This window comes from Coffea arabica, chromosome 5e, assembly GCF_036785885.1.
Source record: "Coffea arabica cultivar ET-39 chromosome 5e, Coffea Arabica ET-39 HiFi, whole genome shotgun sequence".
Taxonomy (NCBI): Eukaryota; Viridiplantae; Streptophyta; class Magnoliopsida; order Gentianales; family Rubiaceae; genus Coffea; species Coffea arabica.
The window spans coordinates 13,159,214-13,179,634 of NC_092318.1; the positions used below are offsets into that span (position 1 = coordinate 13,159,214).

Genomic DNA, 20,421 nt, shown 5'->3' on the forward strand with positions numbered 1-20,421 from the left:
TTCAGCTTGGAAAGGGACATGAATGTTGGCAACCTTTGAATCCTGAGAATTTGCCTAAGTACTACTGTTTTTGCTATCGTCAAGGCCATGTAGAAGAAGAGTGTCATGTTAAAAACCCTGAACTTCGTCCTAATTTTGTACCAAGAGCTGAGGTGAAGTCAGCTCTGGAATTTCGACCTAAGAGGGGTGGTGTTCAAGATGGTTCCAAGATCGCAGCTCCTACTGTTTAGGCTCCGATTGTCGAGTCATCCGGGCTGCTGCTAGATGACTTGATCCTGTCTTGCTCAAGGGTGAACGAGTTGTCTGTGACACCTTCTTCCCCTACAATCCCTGTTTCGACGCAAGGATTGCAGGTAACCTCGAGTTCAGAGAAAGCTATCTCGACTGATGCTACTGTTACCCTTGTTGAGCGACTTTCTAAATCAGAGTTACTGCCATCTTCGTCATCTGCAAATTCGTCGTTGTTAAAGCTCCCCAGTTCACAGGCTCTCCCGAAATTTGATAAGCATGATTCTTGAAGAAGCGCTGAGCTTCCCCGGACTGAGCTGACCTGATGAGCTCGGCGTGCTGATGGGAAGATCGTGTTCCAACCCTGCAAGACAAACAAGGAGTTTTTGGGGCGACTGACAGGGGAGCCCCGAGGTGGTCCCCGAGGGCGCTCCGACGGTCAAGTTAGTTTTCCGGTGAGGGGAGGTTACCGAGAGTAAAACAGTTGGGAATGTTTGCCAATAGTGAGCGTACTTTATGCAGTCGGTGTGCATTATTATTTATACCTGCTTGGGAGTCCGACCTCCGTACGTTTCGAAACCTGCCCAGAATAGCCCCCAATCCCGCGCTGAGGGGGATCCTCCCCGTCCTCTGCGAGATTGTTCCTTGGAGCCCTTCGGAGCCCTAGCGGCGACGTGCCCCAAGATGGTTCGCATGGGCCTGAAATCCGAGCCCAACTCTGGCCTTGCTGGACTGCCACGTGCACAGGCCCAGGACGGGGCCTCTGCATTAGCCCCCTAGATTAGGTAAGGCTTCCAGACAGACCTAATCTATGCCCCCTGCCACGTGGGAGTCCGGCGTTGCCTTGTTCGGCCACGGTCACCTCTGGTACAGTGTTGTCACCGAAAAGCTGCGCCCGCGTCCTTTCAGTTGTCACGTCTCTTCGGTTTCCGTACCATTCTTAAATGCGTTCACATGGGGACGGTTCAAATTCAAGCAGCCGTTTACCCCCATTTTGCTCCCTATAAATAGGGGTTACCAGATTTTCTCAAACTCTATTTGCCATTTTCCCTTCCTCGCGTATTTCCTTTCTCTCTGAAAGTTCCAACGGCAACATTTCCGGTCTAAAGTGTCCAGATTCCGGCAGTTTCTTCATCATTTCCCATTCCATTTATCAGTAAGTTCTTTCTTAGGACGAGATCTCCTGGCTGGTACTACATATTCCTCACCTTCGCGTTATGATAGCGGGCGAGTTGACTTTTATACTTAGCCATCCGTATCGCCGCTTCCTCACGCTTGGCCTCCAACATGTCCAAGTTGCACCTCAGTTCTTCTTCATTGGCTGACGCAACGAAATTCTGTGTCCGAGACGAGGGGAGGCCGACCTCCGTTGGCACCACCGCCTCCGCCCCATAAGTCAGGGAGAACGGGGTCTCATTAGTGGCTATCCTCGGCGTAGTGCGGTAAGCCCAGAGGACGCTAGAGAGTTCATCTAGCCAGTTAGACTGGGCCAGTTCCAGCCTAGTCTTCAACCCTTGCAGAATGGTCCGATTAGCATTCTCTACTTGGCCGTTGGCCTGGGGATGACCGACCGAGATGATGTGTTGGCTGATCCCGAGCTCCGCGCACCAGCTCCAGAAGGGGTTCTCAGCGAACTGCCGTCCATTGTCAGATATCAAGACATGCAGGATCCCGAAGTGGCAGACTATGTTCTTCCAGAAGAACTTCTAAATTGCCCTTCCAGAGGTAGTGGCTAGGGGCTCGGTCTCCATCCACTTTGTGAAATAGTCGACGGCCACCACGAGATGTTCGTACCTTCCGGGAGCTCGGGGAAAGGGACCCAGGAGTTCTACTCCCCACTGGGCAAAGGCCAAGAACTATGGATGGGGACCATTTCCCGAGTTGGTTGGTGGTGCTGCGGGGCGTGCACCTGGCAAGCTCGGCATTTTTGGACTAGTGCCGCGGCATCTCGAAACACCGAGGGCCAATAGTAGCCCAGGAACAGACACTTTTTGGCCAACACCCGAGATCCCACATGTGCCACGCATAGGCCCTCATGAACTTCTCGGAGGACATAGTCACCCTCTTCGGGAGTTACGCACTTTAGCCAGGGAGACAAATACGACCTCCTGTAGAGGGTCCCCTCAGCATAGGCGTACTTAGCGGCTCTGATCTGGAGTCAGCGAGCCTCGGTTTTGTTTACAGTGAGGACACCCGAACTGAGGAAGTCCACGAGAGGAGTCATCCAAGTGGCCGGGCTGTTTATGGCCAGGACCTGGACCTGGTCAATGCTTTTTGCTTGACCAACTCTACCAAGACTTCCTTGTTCAGATGCGCAAACGAGGAGGACGCTAGTTTTGACAGGGCATCCGCACGCTTGTTCTGTGATCTCGGCTCCCGCTCGATTTCGAAGGTATCAAACAGGCTGATCGCCTCCCGTACCTTGGCCAGGTATTTTTTCATGATGTCCTCCTTGGCCTCGTACTCTCCGCGAACCTGGTGGACTACGAGCTGGGAGTCACTCCGGGCTCTAATCGCGGTTACACCCATCTGATGGGCTATCCGCAATCCGGTCAGCAGAGCCTCGTATTCTGCCTCGTTGTTGGATGCCGAGAAGTCAAATCTAAGCGCGTAGGTTAGTTCCTCCCCGGTGGGCGAGATGAGCAGCAGGCCGGCTCCGCTCCCTTCCTTACTTGAGGCCCCGTCTACAAATAGTACCCACCGCTCTTCCGGTCGGGCCTCCTTGGACAAAGTGCTCGGCTCAGTCACTGACAAATTGGCTCCCTCGACGAGGAAGTCTGCTAGGGCCTGAGCTTTGATAGTGGTGCGAGGCTGATAGCTGATGTCGTGCTCGGCCAGTTCAACGGCCCATTTGGTCATTCTGTCCGAGACCTCAAGTTTTCTAAGTATCTGATGTAAGTCCCAAAGACAACCAAGAGGGGGGGGTAAATTGGGTTATTCAAAATCTTAATCAGATTTAGACAATTTTTGCTAAATGAAAATTTCCTTCTTTTCTAGTAATGATCAACCAAGTAGAGTAGAAGACAAGAGCTATATTGATCAGAAACACAAGTATAAACAAGCAATGAGAATTTTATTAAACAGAAAAGTAAATTTGGGGAATCAAACCAAGTGTCTACCAAGCTATCCTCAAACTTGAAGACCACACACTAGGAAGAGCAACTTCTCTTTGATGGAAGACGATCAACTAGATGTACAATGGAGGGAGCACTTCCTCCTTGCCCCAAGCCTCACTTAGTCAAGCTAAGAAGTTTTACAATCACTCAGAAAACCCTCAACAAAGCTACACTAAAGATCCTTTCAATCACAAAAGAAATGCTCACCAGAAATTCACACCACTTTAAAACAAATCTAGCTTTGGAGACTATTTTCTAGCTAAAATATCTCCTGAGATCTTGTAAACAAAGTGTGCAAAAGTCCGTACTTCGTTCAGACCAGTTTGATTTTAAAGGGAACCAGAAATGGGCTTCATCAATGCTTCCAACGGATAGAAGGCAGCTGAAGAGTCAACTAGCCGTTGGGGCTGTCGGACGTCCGACGATCAAATCATCGTCCGAACCAATCGTCCGATGGCATCCAAGTTGACGTTCGGACGTCCGATGCGTCTTGATCGTCCGACACCGCAGCGTCCGATCGTAGGTAGAGAGTTGGCAAGTTAGCTTGGAATTTTTCGGACGTCCGATGCGGTTGATGAGCGTCCGATGGCAAGCGTCCGATCCTTCCGGACGTCCGATGCTTCCTCACGAGCGTCCGACAGAGCTTCCTTCTTGATGCTCTTTATCCTTTCGGACGTCCGACAGGTTCCTTTCGGCCGTCCGACGTGAGTATCCTGTTTTTGCTTCTTCTTTTGGTTGAAATGCATTTCATGACCTATTCATACCTGATTCTTTGATATGTAAAGACACTTATAATCGAAGAAGGTTAGATACATTTCAAAATACTTTGTGATCATCAAAACCAAGAATAACATTCTCCCCCTTTTTGATGATGACAAAACAAAGGTTTGAAATGAAATTTTATGATTGCAATGAAAACTTCCTCTTTCAAAGTAGACAAGAACTCCCCCTGTCTTAGTGAATCACAAAATTTGAAAATTTTGGAAAACTCCCCCTCACAAGGCTGCCCATCCGAGTTAATCAATTAAGCATATCAGCCAATCCAAATTTAAACAATCAATCCAACATATCCTAACATTACCAATCATCAATCATAACCATCTCCCCCTTTTTGTCATCACAAACGGGCAACCAATCACATCACCACATCCACAAATTCACAAATTTAGACAAATTCACACATCAAAACTTAGACCATCAATCAGAATAGACAATCCACAAATTCATTACATTCACATAAGCAGAATAGACAATCATTCATCAAAATATTCAGACATCCATCAAAACAGTACTTAGACATCCAAAATGAAACTTAAAATATCCATTACATTACACATTCATTGTTGAATACTACAAAAACATAAAAGAGACAAACAACATGCAAATGTCCTAAATGATGAACTAAGTGGATCCAGGTGTCCTCCGAGAGAGCTGATATTGATCAAGATCCTCCTCTTCAGTTTCTTCATCATCTTCAGCAGCCTCTTCAACTGGTGCCTTGCCTTTATCTGATGTAGAGGTGCCATGAGGAGTCACAGGGGTTGAAGAACCAGGATCCGGAATTGATGAACTTGGATCAGTGGGGTGTGACTCTTTGTCATGGGAAACTTCCTCAACAACAGGGGGGGGAAACAGGAGGTTCTTTTTGTCTAGGAAGGCAGTTTGTTGCTCAGAGGACATAGTGAGCATTAGACCATGTTCTAGAAGAAGAACATGCTGTTTGAGTTCACGAAGGAGCTCAATTACTTCATCACTGGAAGAGGAAGATGCTTTAGTGGCAGACTTCCTAGGGTGAATGGGAGTGAGTGAAATGGGTGAAGGATCATGTGCAGTCTTAGACCTAAGTTCACTAGAAGATGCACCCTTATAAGCCCACAGATTATCTTTGAAAACAAGATTTTTTCTTTCAAAATACCCTTTTGTAAAGGCATAAGAAGATGCTTCTTTAGGACAAACACCTAGAATAGGGACTTTGTTAAACTCAAAAATCTTTTGAAGAAACTTTCCATAAGACAATTTTCTGCGAGAATCAGTGGCATAGCGAAGTAAGAACTTGCACATGACAAAACCAAAATCAATACGAATTTTTTCTTGAAAACAATAAAAGAGGTACAACTCCATTTTGTTTGCATCAGTTCTGTGCCCATCAGTGGGCACAAGCAGGTTTGAAATGATAGAAAAAGCAATTAAATTCACAGGAGCCAGATCATTCAATTTAGCATCAGCAGGTGAGGAAAAACTTCTTTTGAAATAGGTTAACATTTTTGTCCCATCAAAATGATTTGCAGCAGTAGGAAGCTCTTCATAAGAAAAGAAATTAGCAATCTTATCTTTGCATAAACGTTCAATGGTAGTATTTAAAATGGAGTTCACAATTTCAGAGTCAATGATTAAGTCTACCCCATTAACCCTGGAAAATATTTCAGTTGGGTCAGAACCTTTCCTTAGATTGGCAAAAAATTGATGCAACATATCAGGATAGTAGACATTTGGCATAGAAATAAGATGTGACCATTTCTGGAAAGCAAATAGACTCAGAATGGATTCTAAACCTATGGAGCGAAATTCAGAGGGGTTTACAGTTCTTTGAGGGATGACACCCTTCTGGGATATCCAGGAGTATTTGTCTTTCGCAGCATCATCAAAGAATGTAGGAGGAGGGGCTGATTTTGGAGGCGGTTGAGAAGATGTCCCCTGTCCAGATTCAGGCTGAGAGGAGGGTTGTGGTGTAGGCCGTGACATTTGACCCTTGATAGCTCCTCTTTTGAAGCGTTTGGATGTCCGTTTGACAGTGGGAAGACTCTCATCCTCATCCCTGAGTGGATGCTTGCGTCCGGCAGTAACTTTTCCTCCCCTTAGATTCACCATTGTGCGAAATGTGTGGAATGAGGGATGCAAATGATGCACACAGCAGTAGGGAAGTGAATCGTACAGAAATTTTGGGACACAAAGTCCTTGAACAAGATTTGACAGAGCAGTTATGAGAAAGTAGGGTTTTGAGGGAAATTTGGGAATTTACGAAATGTTTTGCGTTTCGATGAAATAATTAGGAGAAATGAATCGCAATCAATCAGGAAAAGTTTTGTTTGAATCAATTTGGGAATGAGAGCTTCAGAATGGTATGAATTTGAGAGTGAGAAATGAGAGGGTTTTCGTCCGAGAGGAAATAGAAAAAAAATTGAAGCAAATGAGGGAGAAAGTTGATTTAAAAAGTGATCCGTTGCACTGTCGGACGGCCGAACGAAGTTTTGCGTCCGACAGTTGCGTCCGAACAGGCGCAATTCTGGAAAATGGCTGAAGAACATTATCGGACGTCCGTTCATATTCTTTCGGACGTCCGAAGACTTTGAGAAATTTTAGGATGATTTTTCGATTATTCCTAATTTTGATCTTAGATGAATGAACTGATCTAATGGCAGAGCTTTGGTAAAAATATCAGCAAATTGATCTTTAGAACAAACATAATTTACACATATGTCACCTTTTTGAACAAGATCACGAATAAAGTGATGCTTTATATCTATGTGCTTTGTCCTAGAATGATGAATAGGATTTTTGGTCAAATTTATAGCACTAGTATTATCACAAAATACAGGCATGCAGTCATACAACAATCCAAAATCATTCAAAGTGTGCTTCATCCATAAAAGTTGAGCACAACATGCACTAGCGGCAATATATTCCGCTTCGGTTGTAGACAAAGATATTGCATTTTGCTTTTTGCTAAACCAAGAGACTAAGCAATTTCCAAGAAAATGACAAGTTCCACTAGTACTCTTTCTATCCACACGACAACCTCCAAAATCAGCATCCGAATAACCATATAGTGCAAACTCATTAGATCTAGCATACCAAAGACCATAGTCTAATGTACCTTTCAAATACCTAAAAATTCTTTTTACAGCATTTAAATGTGAGTCTTTTGGACAAGATTGAAATCTAGCACACAAGCAAACAGCAAACATAATATCAGGTCTACTTGCGGTTAAATAGAGTAGACTTCCGATCATACCTCTATATTGCTTTTCATCCACATGATTACCTTCTTCATCTTTGTCAAGCTTTGTAGAAGTGCACATTGGAGTTCCAACTTGCTTTGAGTCCTCCATGCCAAACCTTTTCAGCAACTCCTTGGTATATTTTGCTTGATTTATAAAAATTCCCTCAAGAGCTTGATGTATTTGAAGTCCAAGGAAGAAATTTAATTCTCCCATCATACTCATTTCAAATTCACTTTGCATAGTGGTGGAAAAATCCTTGCATAGATACTCATTAGTAGCACCGAAAATAATATCATCAACATATATTTGCACAATAAGAAGGTCATTCAACACTTGCTTAGTAAAAAGTGTGGTGTCCACAACACCCCTTTTGAAACCATTTTCAATTAAAAAACCACTTAGTCTTTCATACCAAGCTCTTGGAGCTTGTTTTAGACCATATAAAGCTTTAGATAGTTTAAACACATGACTTGGAAATTTTGTATTTTCAAAACCGGGGGGTTGATCCACATATACTTCTTGATCAATAAAACCATTTAAAAAGGCACTTTTAACATCCATTTGAAACAATTTGAAGCCTTTAAAACATGCAAAAGCAAGAAGCATTCTAATAGATTCTAATCTTGCTACGGGAGCAAATGTTTCATCAAAATCAATTCCTTCTTCTTGTGCATATCCTTTAGCAACTAATCTGGCTTTATTTCTTACAACAATACCTTTATCATCTAACTTATTTCTAAAAATCCACTTTGTGCCAATGATAGGCTGATTTTGAGGTCTATCAACAAGTGTCCAAACTTCATTTCTTTCAAATTGATTAAGTTCCTCTTGCATTGCCAAAATCCAGTTTTCATCCTTTAAAGCATCATTGACATTTTTGGGTTCAAAAAGAGACACTAAAGCAAAATTGTCAATCAATTTTCTAGATGAGGAACGAGTGTTTACCTTCTCGGATGGATCACCAATTATAAGCTCTTTTGGATGATTTTGGCTGAATTTCCAAGCCTTGGGAAGATCTTTGAGTGAATCATCATTTTTGTCTTCATCTTCCTCTTCTTGATCATTATGAACTTCATTTTCCATTTCAGTTGCTGCTGGTTTAGAACTTCCTTCATTTCCAATTGACAGCTTTTCCATTCCTGCTCGAACACCTACATCATCATCCTCACACGGACTTTTGGAATTATCATCATTGGTTTCATCAAATGTTATATGTATAGCTTCTTCAATCACAAGAGTCCTTCTATTAAAAACTCTGTATCCTCTTTTATTTTCACAATACCCCAAAAATATTCCTTCATCAGATTTTTTATCAAACTTACCAAGATGTTCCTTTAGATTCAAAATAAAACATTTACAACCAAATACTTTGAAATAACCAACTGTAGGTTTCTTATCAAAAATCAGCTCATAAGGAGTTTTCTTTAAGATAGGTCTCAAGAGAATTCTATTCATCACATAACATGCAGTGTTTACCGCTTCAGCCCAAAGATATTTAGGCAACCTACATTCATTTAACATAGTTCTAGCAGCCTCTTGGAGAGTCCTGTTTTTCCTTTCTACAACACCATTTTGCTGTGGAGTTCTTGCAATAGAAAACTCATGAGTTATGCCATTATGATCACAAAATTCTGGAAAACCACAATACTTGAACTTCTAATTCTAACAATTTTTAATCCAAGCAGATTTTGCACTTTAGCAAACAATGAAGTGAAATTCTTGAATGCATCATCCTTATGAGCAAGAAATATTACCCAAGTGTATCTAGAATAATCATCTACAATCACAAAACAGTATTTCTTACCACCCAAGCTAGAGATTTGAGTAGGGCCAAATAAGTCAAGATGCAAGAGTTCTAAAGGTTTGGAAGTAGATACACACTTCTTTGGTTTAAAAGAAACTTTTGTTTGCTTTCCAAATTGACATGCATAACATATTTTATCCTTTTCAAAACTGATTTTTGGCAAGCCTCTAACTAGCTCCTTTTTCGAAATTTCCTTTAGTAACTCCATGTTAAAATGACAAAATCTTCTATGCCACAACCAAGGATCTTCATTTGAAGCTTTAAGACATGTTAAGCTAGAAGAATCAATTTTATCAAGAACCACAATATAAATGTCGTTGAACCTCTTACCTTTGAACACAACATTGTATTTGGAATCAAGTACAATGCATTCATGCTTTCTAAACAACACATTCAAGTCTTTATCACACAATTGACTAACACTAAGCAAATTATAACCCAAGTTATCAACTAAGAGCACATTATGAACAAAAGTTTCACCATCCTTACCAACATCACCTATTCCAATTGTTTTAGCTTTCACATCATCACCAAATGTCACTTTTCCACTTGATCTTGATTTCAGCTTTATGAACAAAGATGGATCACCGGTCATATGCCTTGAACAACCGCTATCAATGAACCATTTGGACTTGTGTGAGCATTTTTCCTCATTATCTCCTATAGCCATGAAGGCCATTTGAGCTGATTCTTCCTCTTCTTCAACTTCCCCTTCAGAGTTGCATTCATTCCAAGTAATCTGGAAGTTGTTGAATCTTGGCTTTCGATCAGCTTTTCCATCTTTCATTTTCTTCATGGGGCATTCGTTTGCATAGTGTCCAGGCTGTCCACATTCATAGCATTTGTCCACTTGCTTCTTGTTGAATTCTTGTTTTCCTTTGTTCCTTGCATTTGATGAATAATTTTGGAATTGATTGCTAGGTCCTCCCTTTCTGAACTTCCTTTTATTCAAGATTCTTTTGAAGCCTCTTGTGATGAGAGCAAGATCATTATCATCACCATCCGAATCTTCATCATCCAAGTGAGCTGGATCATCTTCACTTTGAGTAATCTTTAGAGCAATATTTCTTTTTGCTCTAGCATCCTCTTCCTCCTGCACTTTTGATTTCAGTTTTAACTCATAAGAGGTTAGTGAGTTAATGATAGATTCAATAGGCACAGAACTTAAATCCTTAGCCTCCTCTATTGCAGTCACTTTATTTTCCCATTCTTTGCCCAATGCATTGAGAATTTTTCTGTTCTTTTCTCCCAAGGTGTACTCTTTGCCTAACACCTCGAGATCTTTGATCAAGTCAGTGAACCTGCAAAACATTTTGTCAATATCCTCAAGAGGTTCAATCTTAAAAGATTCATACTTTGTGACCAAGATGGCCTTCCTCTGTTCTCTCACATTGTCACCACCCTCATGGATTTCTCTTAACTTATCCCACATTTCTTTGGATGATTTACAGCCTTTCACTCTAATTGATTCATTTGAATCTAAGGCACTATAAAGAACATTCATGGCCTTGGCATTCAATGTGAGGTTAGTCCTGTCTTGAGCATTCATTTCAGCTCTCATTTTTGGCCGAAGCAGCCCTGTATCTGCATCAAGAAAGTTAGCTTCATGCGGTCCTTCACTCACAATAAACCATAGTTCAATATCAATAGATTGTAAAAAGATAATCATCCGTTCTTTCCAGCTAACATAGTTAGAGCCACTGAACATGGGAGGCCTAGTAACAGATTGTCCCTCAACAAACATAGCATGACTGGTTGTCATCTTTACTCCAAGCCGTTAGAGCTTAATCTCAAGGAGACCAAGCTCTGATACCAATTGTAAGTCCCAAAGACAACCAAGAGGGGGGGGTGAATTGGGTTATTCAAAATCTTAATCAGATTTAGACAATTTTTGCTAAATGAAAATTTCCTTCTTTTCTAGTAATGATCAACCAAGTAGAGTAGAAGACAAGAGCTATATTGATCAGAAACACAAGTATAAACAAGCAATGAGAATTTTATTAAACAGAAAAGTAAATTTGGGGAATCAAACCAAGTGTCTACCAAGCTATCCTCAAACTTGAAGACCACACACTAGGAAGAGCAACTTCTCTTTGATGGAAGACGATCAACTAGATGTACAATGGAGGGAGCACTTCCTCCTTGCCCCAAGCCTCACTTAGTCAAGCTAAGAAGTTTTACAATCACTCAGAAAACCCTCAACAAAGCTACACTAAAGATCCTTTCAATCACAAAAGAAATGCTCACCAGAAATTCACACCACTTTAAAACAAATCTAGCTTTGGAGACTATTTTCTAGCTAAAATATCTCCTGAGATCTTGTAAACAAAGTGTGTAAAAGTCCGTACTTCGTTCAGACCAGTTTGATTTTAAAGGGAACCAGAAATGGGCTTCATCAATGCTTCCAACGGATAGAAGGCAGCTGAAGAGTCAACTAGCCGTTGGGGCTGTCGGACGTCCGACGATCAAATCATCGTCCGAACCAATCGTCCGATGGCATCCAAGTTGACGTTCGGACGTCCGATGCGTCTTGATCGTCCGACACCGCAGCGTCCGATCGTAGGCAGAGAGTTGGCAAGTTAGCTTGGAATTTTTCGGACGTCCGATGCGGTTGATGAGCGTCCGATGGCAAGCGTCCGATCCTTCCGGACGTCCGATGCTTCCTCACGAGCGTCCGACAGAGCTTCCTTCTTGATGCTCTTTATCCTTTCGGACGTCCGACAGATTCCTTTCGGCCGTCCGACGTGAGTATCCTGTTTTTGCTTCTTCTTTTGGTTGAAATGCATTTCATGACCTATTCATACCTGATTCTTTGATATGTAAAGACACTTATAATCGAAGAAGGTTAGATACATTTCAAAATACTTTGTGATCATCAAAACCAAGAATAACATCTGACGTAAGGGTTGATCCGTCATGACAACAATGCTGTGAGCCTGGAAGTAAGGTCGGAGCTTCCGAGCGGCATGCACCAAGGCAAGGACCAATTTTTCCGCCGGCGTGTACCGCGTTTCCGGCCCTTGTAAAGCACGGCTGACGTAGTATATTGGCCTTTGAACCCCCCTGTCCTCCCGCACCAAAACCTCGCTAACGGCCTCGTTGCAAGCAGACAAGTATAGGAACAGGGTTTCTCCCTGCTCCGGGGCAGCCAGAGCGGGCAGCTCGGCCAGGTACGCCTTTAGGTCGGTGAAGGCTTTCTGACATTCCTCCGTCCATTGAAAGTCCTTAGGTACTTTCAGGATTCGAAAGAAGGGTAGCCCCCTTACCGCGGAGCACGAGAGGAATCTATTCAGGGCAGCCATCCTCCCCATGAGCCGTTGGACTTCCTTGACGTTCCTCGGAGGGGCCATGTCCATGATGGCCTGGAGTTTATCCGGGTTGGCCCGGATCCCCTCTCGGGAGACCAGGAAGCCCAGAAACTTTTCCGACCTAACCCCGAAGGTACATTTCTTCGGGTTCAGCCGCATCCGGCTTTCTCGCAGAATGTTCAGGATTTCTCTCAGGTCGGGAACGAGCTACCCGTCGGTTCGACTCTTGATGATCATATCGTCCACGTAGACCACCATACTTCTGCCGATCTGATTTTGAAATAGTTTGTTGACCAGGCGCTAGTAGGTAGCTCCAGCATTTTTCAATCCAAACGGCATTGTCCGGTAGTAGTACGTCCCTTCTTTAGTGATGAAGGAGGTCTTTTCCCGATCCTCCTCGGCCATCTCCATCTGGTGGTATCCCTTGAAGGGATCCAGGAAACACAAAATGCCAAAACCCACAGTAGAGTCTACTAACCTGTCGATCCTCGGCAAGGAGAAGCAGTCCTTTGGGCAGGTCTTGTTGAGATCTGTGAAGTTCACGCACATCCTCCAAGACTGGTCCTCCTTCTTTACTAGGACCGGGTTGGCTAACCAGGTCGGGTAATGTACCTCCAAGATGATCTTGGATTCCAGCAGCTTGCCGACCACCTTCTTGATCACCTCGTTCCTCTCCGGGGTGAAACTTCTCTTCTTCTGCTTCACTGGCTTGAAGCGGGGATCTACGTTAAGGTAGTGGACGGCCAGATCAATTGGAATCCCGGGCATGTCCTCAACCGTCCACGCGAAAATTCGGGAGTATTCCCTTAGCAGGGCCTTCAAGTCCTCCTTCTCCTCGGAAGGTAATGATGCACCGATACGGAGGATATGGTCAGGCTTATCCTCTCTCAAGGGGAACTCCTCGATCTCGTCCTGGGTGCCCAGCTGTCGGGCCTCCTCCCCCGAGATGTAGAGCTCCAGGCTGGTCGTCTGGGCGACCACCTTCTCATGCCCCCGGAGAACGGCCAAGTAGCAAGCTGTGGCCACTTCGGGGTCTCCATGCACCTCGGCTATCCCTCCCGGGGTGGGGAATGTGACGCTGAGGTGGAGAGATGAGGGGATAGCTCGGAGGGCATTCAAGGCCGGCCGTTCCAAGAACACGTTGTATGGGGATTGTTGTTTAACCACCACGAAGTTGACGGGGATGGTCCGGCATCTGGGCGCCTGCCCTACCGTGACCATCAGGGTGATCATCCCCTCCGGATTGATGGGCGGTCCGGTGAAGCCTACCAGGGGTGTCCGAACCGGGGTTATCTATCTGTCATCCAAGCCGAACTCCTTGAACACTTGGTAAAACAGGATGTCCACTGCGCTCCCCTGGTCAACGTACACTTTCTTCACCCGATAGTTATTGGTCACGACGTCTATCACGATGGCCTCGTGGTTTCCAGACGCCAGGGGAACCGCGTCCCTTGGTCCGAAGGAGATCTCTTCGTCCATGCGTAGGCGCTTCAGGGAGTCGTCCCCCTCCGGAGGAGGCCGCCTGTTCTTCTGAGCTGCATGGTTGTCCCCCCCGTAGGGCCCCCAGCAATGGTGTTAATCACCCCTGCCAGGTTCTGAGTGTCCAGGTCAGGGGAATTGCCCCGAGGCACGTCACGCCGCTCAGGGCGGTCGCGACGCTGGCCCTCGCCCCTATCTCCGCGGTAGGTGCGTCCTGGCTCCTGGCTTGGTCGACCTTGCCGCACGAATCGCCCCAGGAAGCTGCGCTGGATCAGATCTTCGATCTCCTTTCGCAGGGCCCAGCACCCCTCCGTATCATGCCCAACATCACGGTGGAAGGCACAGTATCGGTCCTGGTTTCTCTTGTTCTGGGGTGTCCCCATCTTAGGCGGCCGTTCCCCTAGGCCCTCCGCCTCCAAAACGGCCAGAATCTGGGCTCTGGACCGAGTTAGGGGGTTGTAGCCTTTTTCCTGAAGCGGCGGTTGAGCGGGGGCTTTCTCCTTCGAAAGTCGATCGAAAACATTCTTCTTGGCCGGGTCGTCCTTGTTCTCGGGGGGATTTTCCCGTCCTCTCCGATCTCCGACCTCCCGATCTGACTCTCTCTTCAGGCGAGCAGCCTCCTCCGCATTAGCGGCTGCGTGCGCCCTGGTCAAGAGCTCCTCCAGGTCTCCAGGAGGCTTCTCGACGAGCTTGTAGAAGAGCTCCTCCGCCCTGAGCCCGTTCATGAAGGCGGCCATGACCACCTTTTCATCCTTGTCTCTGATCTGCAAGCTCTCCGTGTTGAAACGGGTCATGAAATTCCTCAGGGACTCGTCCGGCTTCTGCTTGATTGCCATCAGGTGAGCCGAGTTTTTCGAGTAAGTCTTCGAGGAGATGAACTGGGTGGCGAACTGTCTGGCCAGCTCAGGGAAACTCTAGATGGATCCCGGTGCCAGACCCTGGAACCAGAGCCGGGCCTTCCCCTTCAGAAACATGGGGAAGGTTTTGCAGCGGACTTCATCCGCAGCGGTTTGCAGACGCATGTGCGTCAGGAAGACCGAGAGGTGGTCTTCCGCGTCGGTCGAAACGTCGTACAGTTCGATATTCAGGATCTTGAACCTCTGGGGTAGTGGGTAGTCCTCTATCTCCCAGGTAAAGGGCGAGGTGGTGTAGTTGTCCTCGTACAACTGCGGCCGCAAGATCTGCTCGAGTTGGTCTCGAACAGGCTTCCACTGGAGAAGGTTGTGCGGCCGGCTCTTGACAGATCGGGCGAGGGAGCGGTCAAGCTCGTTCCGCACAAACTTCCACGAGGAGGGATTTCTTGGTCGGCCACCAGCGGACCGGTCGCGAGAATACCTCTCGCTATCCCCGCAGCCGATGGGGAGTCCGTGGCCGTTTCCTCCTGGGGGGTTGGTCCCGTGACTCATCCTCCGAGGGAACGGGAGGTGATTCCCTCTCCTTCCCTTCGCCTTGGAGGTTTGTGCGCCCCCGGCTTCACCCCCCTCTTTCGTTTGTCGAATTATGTCCTCCAGCATGGGGAGGTTCTCCGTCACGAATTGAAAGATCTGCTGTCTCCATTCCCCTGAAAGGGCTGAGCCCCCGGCGCCCCGAACCGCCTCGATTTCCATTCGCCGGAACCCCTCGCCGGCTCCGAGATCGGTGTTCTCTATGGTTCGCTTGGAACGCGTTCTCGCCATCAACACAACTACACGTACCTTTCGTTCCCACAGACGGCGCCAACTGAAGAAGCGCTGAGCTTCCCCGGACCGAGCTGACCTGATGAGCTCGGCGTGCTGATGGGAAGATCGTGTTCCAACCCTGCAAGACAAACAAGGAGTTTTGGGACGACTGACAGGGGAGCCCCGAGGTGGTCCCCGAGGGCGCTCCGACGGTCAAGTTAGTTTTCCGGTGAGGGGAGGTTACTGAGAGTAAAACAGTTGGGAATGTTTGCCAATAGTGAGCGTACCTTATGCAGTCGGTGTGCATTATTATTTATACCTGCTTGGGAGTCCGACCTCCGTACGTTTCGGAACCTGCCCAGAATAGCCCCCAATCCCGCGCTAAGGGGGGTCCTCCCCGTCCTCTGCGGGATTGTTCCTTGGAGCCCTTCGGAGCCCTAGCGGCGACGTGCCCCAAGATGGTTCGCATGGGCCTGAAGTCCGAGCCCAACTTTGGCCTTCCTGGGCTGCCACGTGCACAGGCCCAGGACGGGGCCTCTGCAGTTCTGTTAATTTAACTGCCATAGTGGATGATGCGATTCATGCAACGGCTGATGTTCTCATCCAAGACATGGCTGACCATGTGATTCAAGAAGGATCCAGCCCAACTGATGTCATGGTGGATGCTGCCGCAGAAAGAGACCATAATAGTGGTGATGGTGATAAGGAACCAGCTGGGTTTGATAGCGGGGACTTCAATGCTTTGCCTGCTGATGCGGGGTGTCTTTCTCCTCAAAGCCAGGGTGGACATAGCACTTTGATGGGCAGCTCGCACTCTTCGATTGAGGCACTTAATGTGGATCAACTAACTGTACTTGCATAGGTCTCAACCATTTAAAAGCGGTGGTATTCGTGCAAAATTTCCTTCTGATAGAGAGCTTGGGTCGGTAGCAAACAAATCTCAAAATTGTTTTCAAGTTTTGTCCCATGATTTAATGCAATTTTTTGGAACATTCATGGGGTATCTAAGGCCCCAAATTTCCGAAGATTGAAGAGGTTAATATTGATGCATAAGTTGTCAATTATTGGGATTTGTGAACCTAAATTATCTATGACTGAAGCTAATTCAATTCGACCACGCTTAAATTTTGATCATATGGTTTGTAATTCTTCGGGGAATTTATGGATTTTCTTTAGATTTCTTTTTGTTTCTCAGATTATAGGAAATTCGGATCAACATTTGTCACTCTTGTTAGATCACCCTTAACTCCCTTGTTCTTTTTTAGTCTCCATTATTCATGCAAAGTGTACAATGGATGAGAGAAAAAATTTATGGAATGCTTTGTTACGAGATAAGCCACGTCTAGGGCCATGGTATATTGTGGGGGACTTTAATCTCATTCTAACTTCGACTAAAAAGAAAGGGGGGTGGCCTTTTTATCCTTTCGAGGGGCTGGAATTATCGCAGTTCATAAGTAAGGCTGGTGTTTTTTATGCTGATTTCTCTGAGTCTAATTTTACTTGGTGTAATAATACATATGAGCATGCAAGAATTTGGAAGAGACTGGATCGGTTAATGATTAACATGGACTGCTTGAGGTTCTTTGCATCATTGTCAGTTACCCATTTGGTGCGTGACCCGTCAGATCATGCTCCTCTTCTCATATCCTTTGCATGTAGGCTGGACAAGAAGCCTCGGTCATTTAGATTTCTTAATGTGTGGGCTACTAAGGAGGGTTTATTGGATATAGTTAAGACAACTTGGCAAATAGGTGTCTGAGGGTCCCCATTTTATGTTGTATGGGCAAAGTTGAAGAGTGCTTCTAAAGCTATTTAGCAATGGAACAAGGAGATGTTTAGTGATATTTTTCTCAATGTGAAGAAAGCGGAGGAGGCAATGGTTTTGGCTAAGGCTCGGCTACTGGTTGATGGGTCGAGTGAGATTCATATTGAGTTGCAAAGGGTCCAAGTGGAGTTGAGGAATGTGGTGGCTGTTGAGGAGCAATTTTGGTGGCAACAAGCTAGGGTTAAGTGGCTTCACCATAGGGATCATAATTTGAAATACTTCCATTCAGTTGTGAAGCAATAGAGGTGTTAGGTCCGAAGACAACCTAAGAGGGGGTGAATTAGGTTGATTAAAAAACTAATCAGATTATGTGTGAGAACCTGAATTTTTCCTACTTTTAATTCAATTTTACGGGCTTATTTAATTATTTATTCAACCGTTTTCTCCGAATAATTTATTTCAACCATTTTAAATCCATTTGCATGGAACAATGTCTCACTTATAATTTAAAACGTCCCGTTAGCAAATTTAATTTTTCAGAGGCTCGTTTAGTAAGGAATAACGAATACACGTTTTTCGAGGCGATATTCGATCTGAGAGTGCAATAATCTTAGAGAATAAAAGATGATCAATAGTTGACTAAGAAAAGCTAATTGAGGAATTAGATGTGAGTTAGTTAATTAAATTTTAGTTGCGTGAATTACCTTAAATTCGCTTTCTCGCGCACGAGTCGAAAGTTCGCGTATTTCATGTCAGAACGACTAAGTGGAGATTTGAGAAATTAATACTAGACTACTAAGAGTGAATAATTATAGTGTTAAAGGAAGTACCTTGGAGAATTAGTGCATGAGTGTATCAAACCCGAGAGAAAACGGTGGTACGAAACCCGCGCGTGACAACTATTCAAAGTTGGCTTTTTGCTAAACTTAATCCTTACTTTTTCCTCCAAGCTTCCAAGACAAGTTAAAAACTATCATACACTCTCTCTCTCTTACTGTGACGGCCCCACCTCCCCTTAGGACGTACCCCAAGGTTTGGCGGATCACCTGCCCAACTCTCGCCAGGACTCACTCACGCGTAAATCGAGAAAGATACCACGTCCATAGAGAAGAAATGAAACATCAATCTCAAACTTAACATATACATTGATGTTCAAATCCAGTTACAAGGTTTATACACGTCCAAAACGTTAAAGTAATTACAATCCAAGTAAAATCAACTCTAGTCGGGTGTTAGCGCCAGAACAATTGCAAAATCCAAAAACTAGACTACACTAGTCTGTACAAATCTCACGCCTCGCTCATACCCCCTGTAAGGAAAACAAATGGCATTGAATGAGCTAAAAGCTCAGTGAGCTTCCAAATAGCAAGTTGACCATTATTTAAAAGTACAAGTATAACATAGCAAAGTAATGAGCATAAAAAGTTTATAAAAGTGAGCAATAACACTTCAAATAGCAAATCTCAAAATGAGCAAGTGTAAAGTGCTTTTATTTTTCAAAAGAAACAATAATCCAATAAGCAATAATCATTTCAAAGTATAAGGATACGGATGGCTCTCAGGAGCCAAGTTCCCATTGCTTCACCAGAGCTTGATCAAATATTAGTTGACACTCCATCAACTTTCAAGCAAAGTAACCAATCCAGTAGTACTTCGCTTAACTCCAATCCGTCCATCATTCAACCCCCTTACTGGGCCCGAACACCAACTACACTGGTGGTAATACTCGAGTATACCGATTAGTCGAGGAGATAACACTCCACTCGACAACACTAGATATCCATGGTTCGTTATCTAATCGACCAAACCCTTGCCGATTCGACTCGATTAACTAGCTAGTGGGGTTTGGGTCCCCAAGAAGTCGATGAGATAACATCTCCAATCGACTGAATCAAAATAAAAGTACGGAGACGGGAATGAGAGGCACCTCCCACTCACATTGAGTGTGGTACATGCTGCCGCTCAGTACTTACAAGTCAAGTACAAGTATATCAAATCAATTAAAAAAATAAACAAGTATATATCATATTAGGACACGTACGACAAAGTACACTCTTGCCCAATCCAACAAATTGCATATCATTAAATCACATTGGTCAAGTATTGAAAACAAGTGTCCAGTTCAATCAGGTATTTGGAAGCACTCACCAAAGATTTAGTGCTTCTTCGATTCACGTTCAGGTATTACTCCTTGTGTGGAGTTCAAATCTGCGATAAAATATCATTTACGAATGTAAAACTCTCTAGAGTTCAAAACATAAGTAAATGCAACTTGTTTAAATGGTATTCAAGATACTTATCAAATTCCGAAAAATTCATGCTCGCTCATTTAGTTATGATCAAGAAGTGGTTTCGACTTTAGAAGTTACACTTGACTATCAAAGACCAGGAAAAATCGCATTTTGAAAGAGTCACTACGTTCACTTTTCAAGGGTACGAGTTCCGGCAGCTTTCAACTTATATATCTTGACCACAAAAACTCGAATACCATAGATGATCCAAGTCCCATTCGATCTCAATTCTTTGCTCAAGTCGCGAGTACATAACCTTAACCCTTAAGTGAAAATTTGGGTAGCACGCCCTTTGGATTTATCTATTTTTCAGCCATTTATGGCTTCTTTATTTTTCTCAAATCAGCCCCAAAGTCACACACAAACAATGTTACCACCATAGCCCTTCCATTAGGCTCCAAAATCATCCAATTATAACACAAGTTTAATAATACAATCGGAAATCAAGTGTTGAAGTCAAAAGGCTAAATGGCAGATTCGACATCTCATAACATTTTGGTCACAACTAGAGCTACGTTTATCGGATTGGTCTGAACTTTATACCGTTTCGAAGCTAAGACACTTTTAGTAAGATAACTCAACCCAGTTCACAGTTTATCCAAGTCAAATTTATAGATTTCAGAACCAGAATGTCCTTGTCAGCACTGAATTCAAATGACAATAACTCAGGCTACACAATTCCGATTGAGGCGATTTCAGATGCATTGGAAAGCTGAAACATAGGGCTAAAAGTTTTGTGTTTTGGTCAAAGGCTGATTTGATAGGGATCAA

At 44.5% G+C, this 20,421-nt stretch overlaps 2 protein-coding genes across 2 annotated transcripts; both read right to left on the reverse strand.

Moving 5' to 3' along the window:
• Window positions 1–226: 226 nt before the first annotated feature.
• Window positions 227–12,616, reverse strand: LOC140006902 (uncharacterized). The gene is made up of 6 exons (XM_072049574.1): window positions 12,032–12,616; window positions 2,521–3,117; window positions 2,138–2,380; window positions 1,437–1,862; window positions 774–1,004; window positions 227–592 (listed from the first exon to the last, which is right to left on the reverse strand). The coding sequence occupies exons 1-6, from the start codon at window positions 12,614–12,616 to the stop codon at window positions 227–229; spliced, it is 2,448 nt and encodes an 815-aa protein (XP_071905675.1).
• Window positions 12,617–13,947: 1,331 nt separating this feature from the next.
• On the reverse strand, window positions 13,948–14,772 carry LOC140006903 (uncharacterized). Its single transcript, XM_072049575.1, has one exon. It carries the CDS (start codon window positions 14,770–14,772, stop codon window positions 13,948–13,950), a length of 825 nt encoding a protein of 274 aa, XP_071905676.1.
• Between the last annotated feature and the right edge of the window lie 5,649 nt (window positions 14,773–20,421).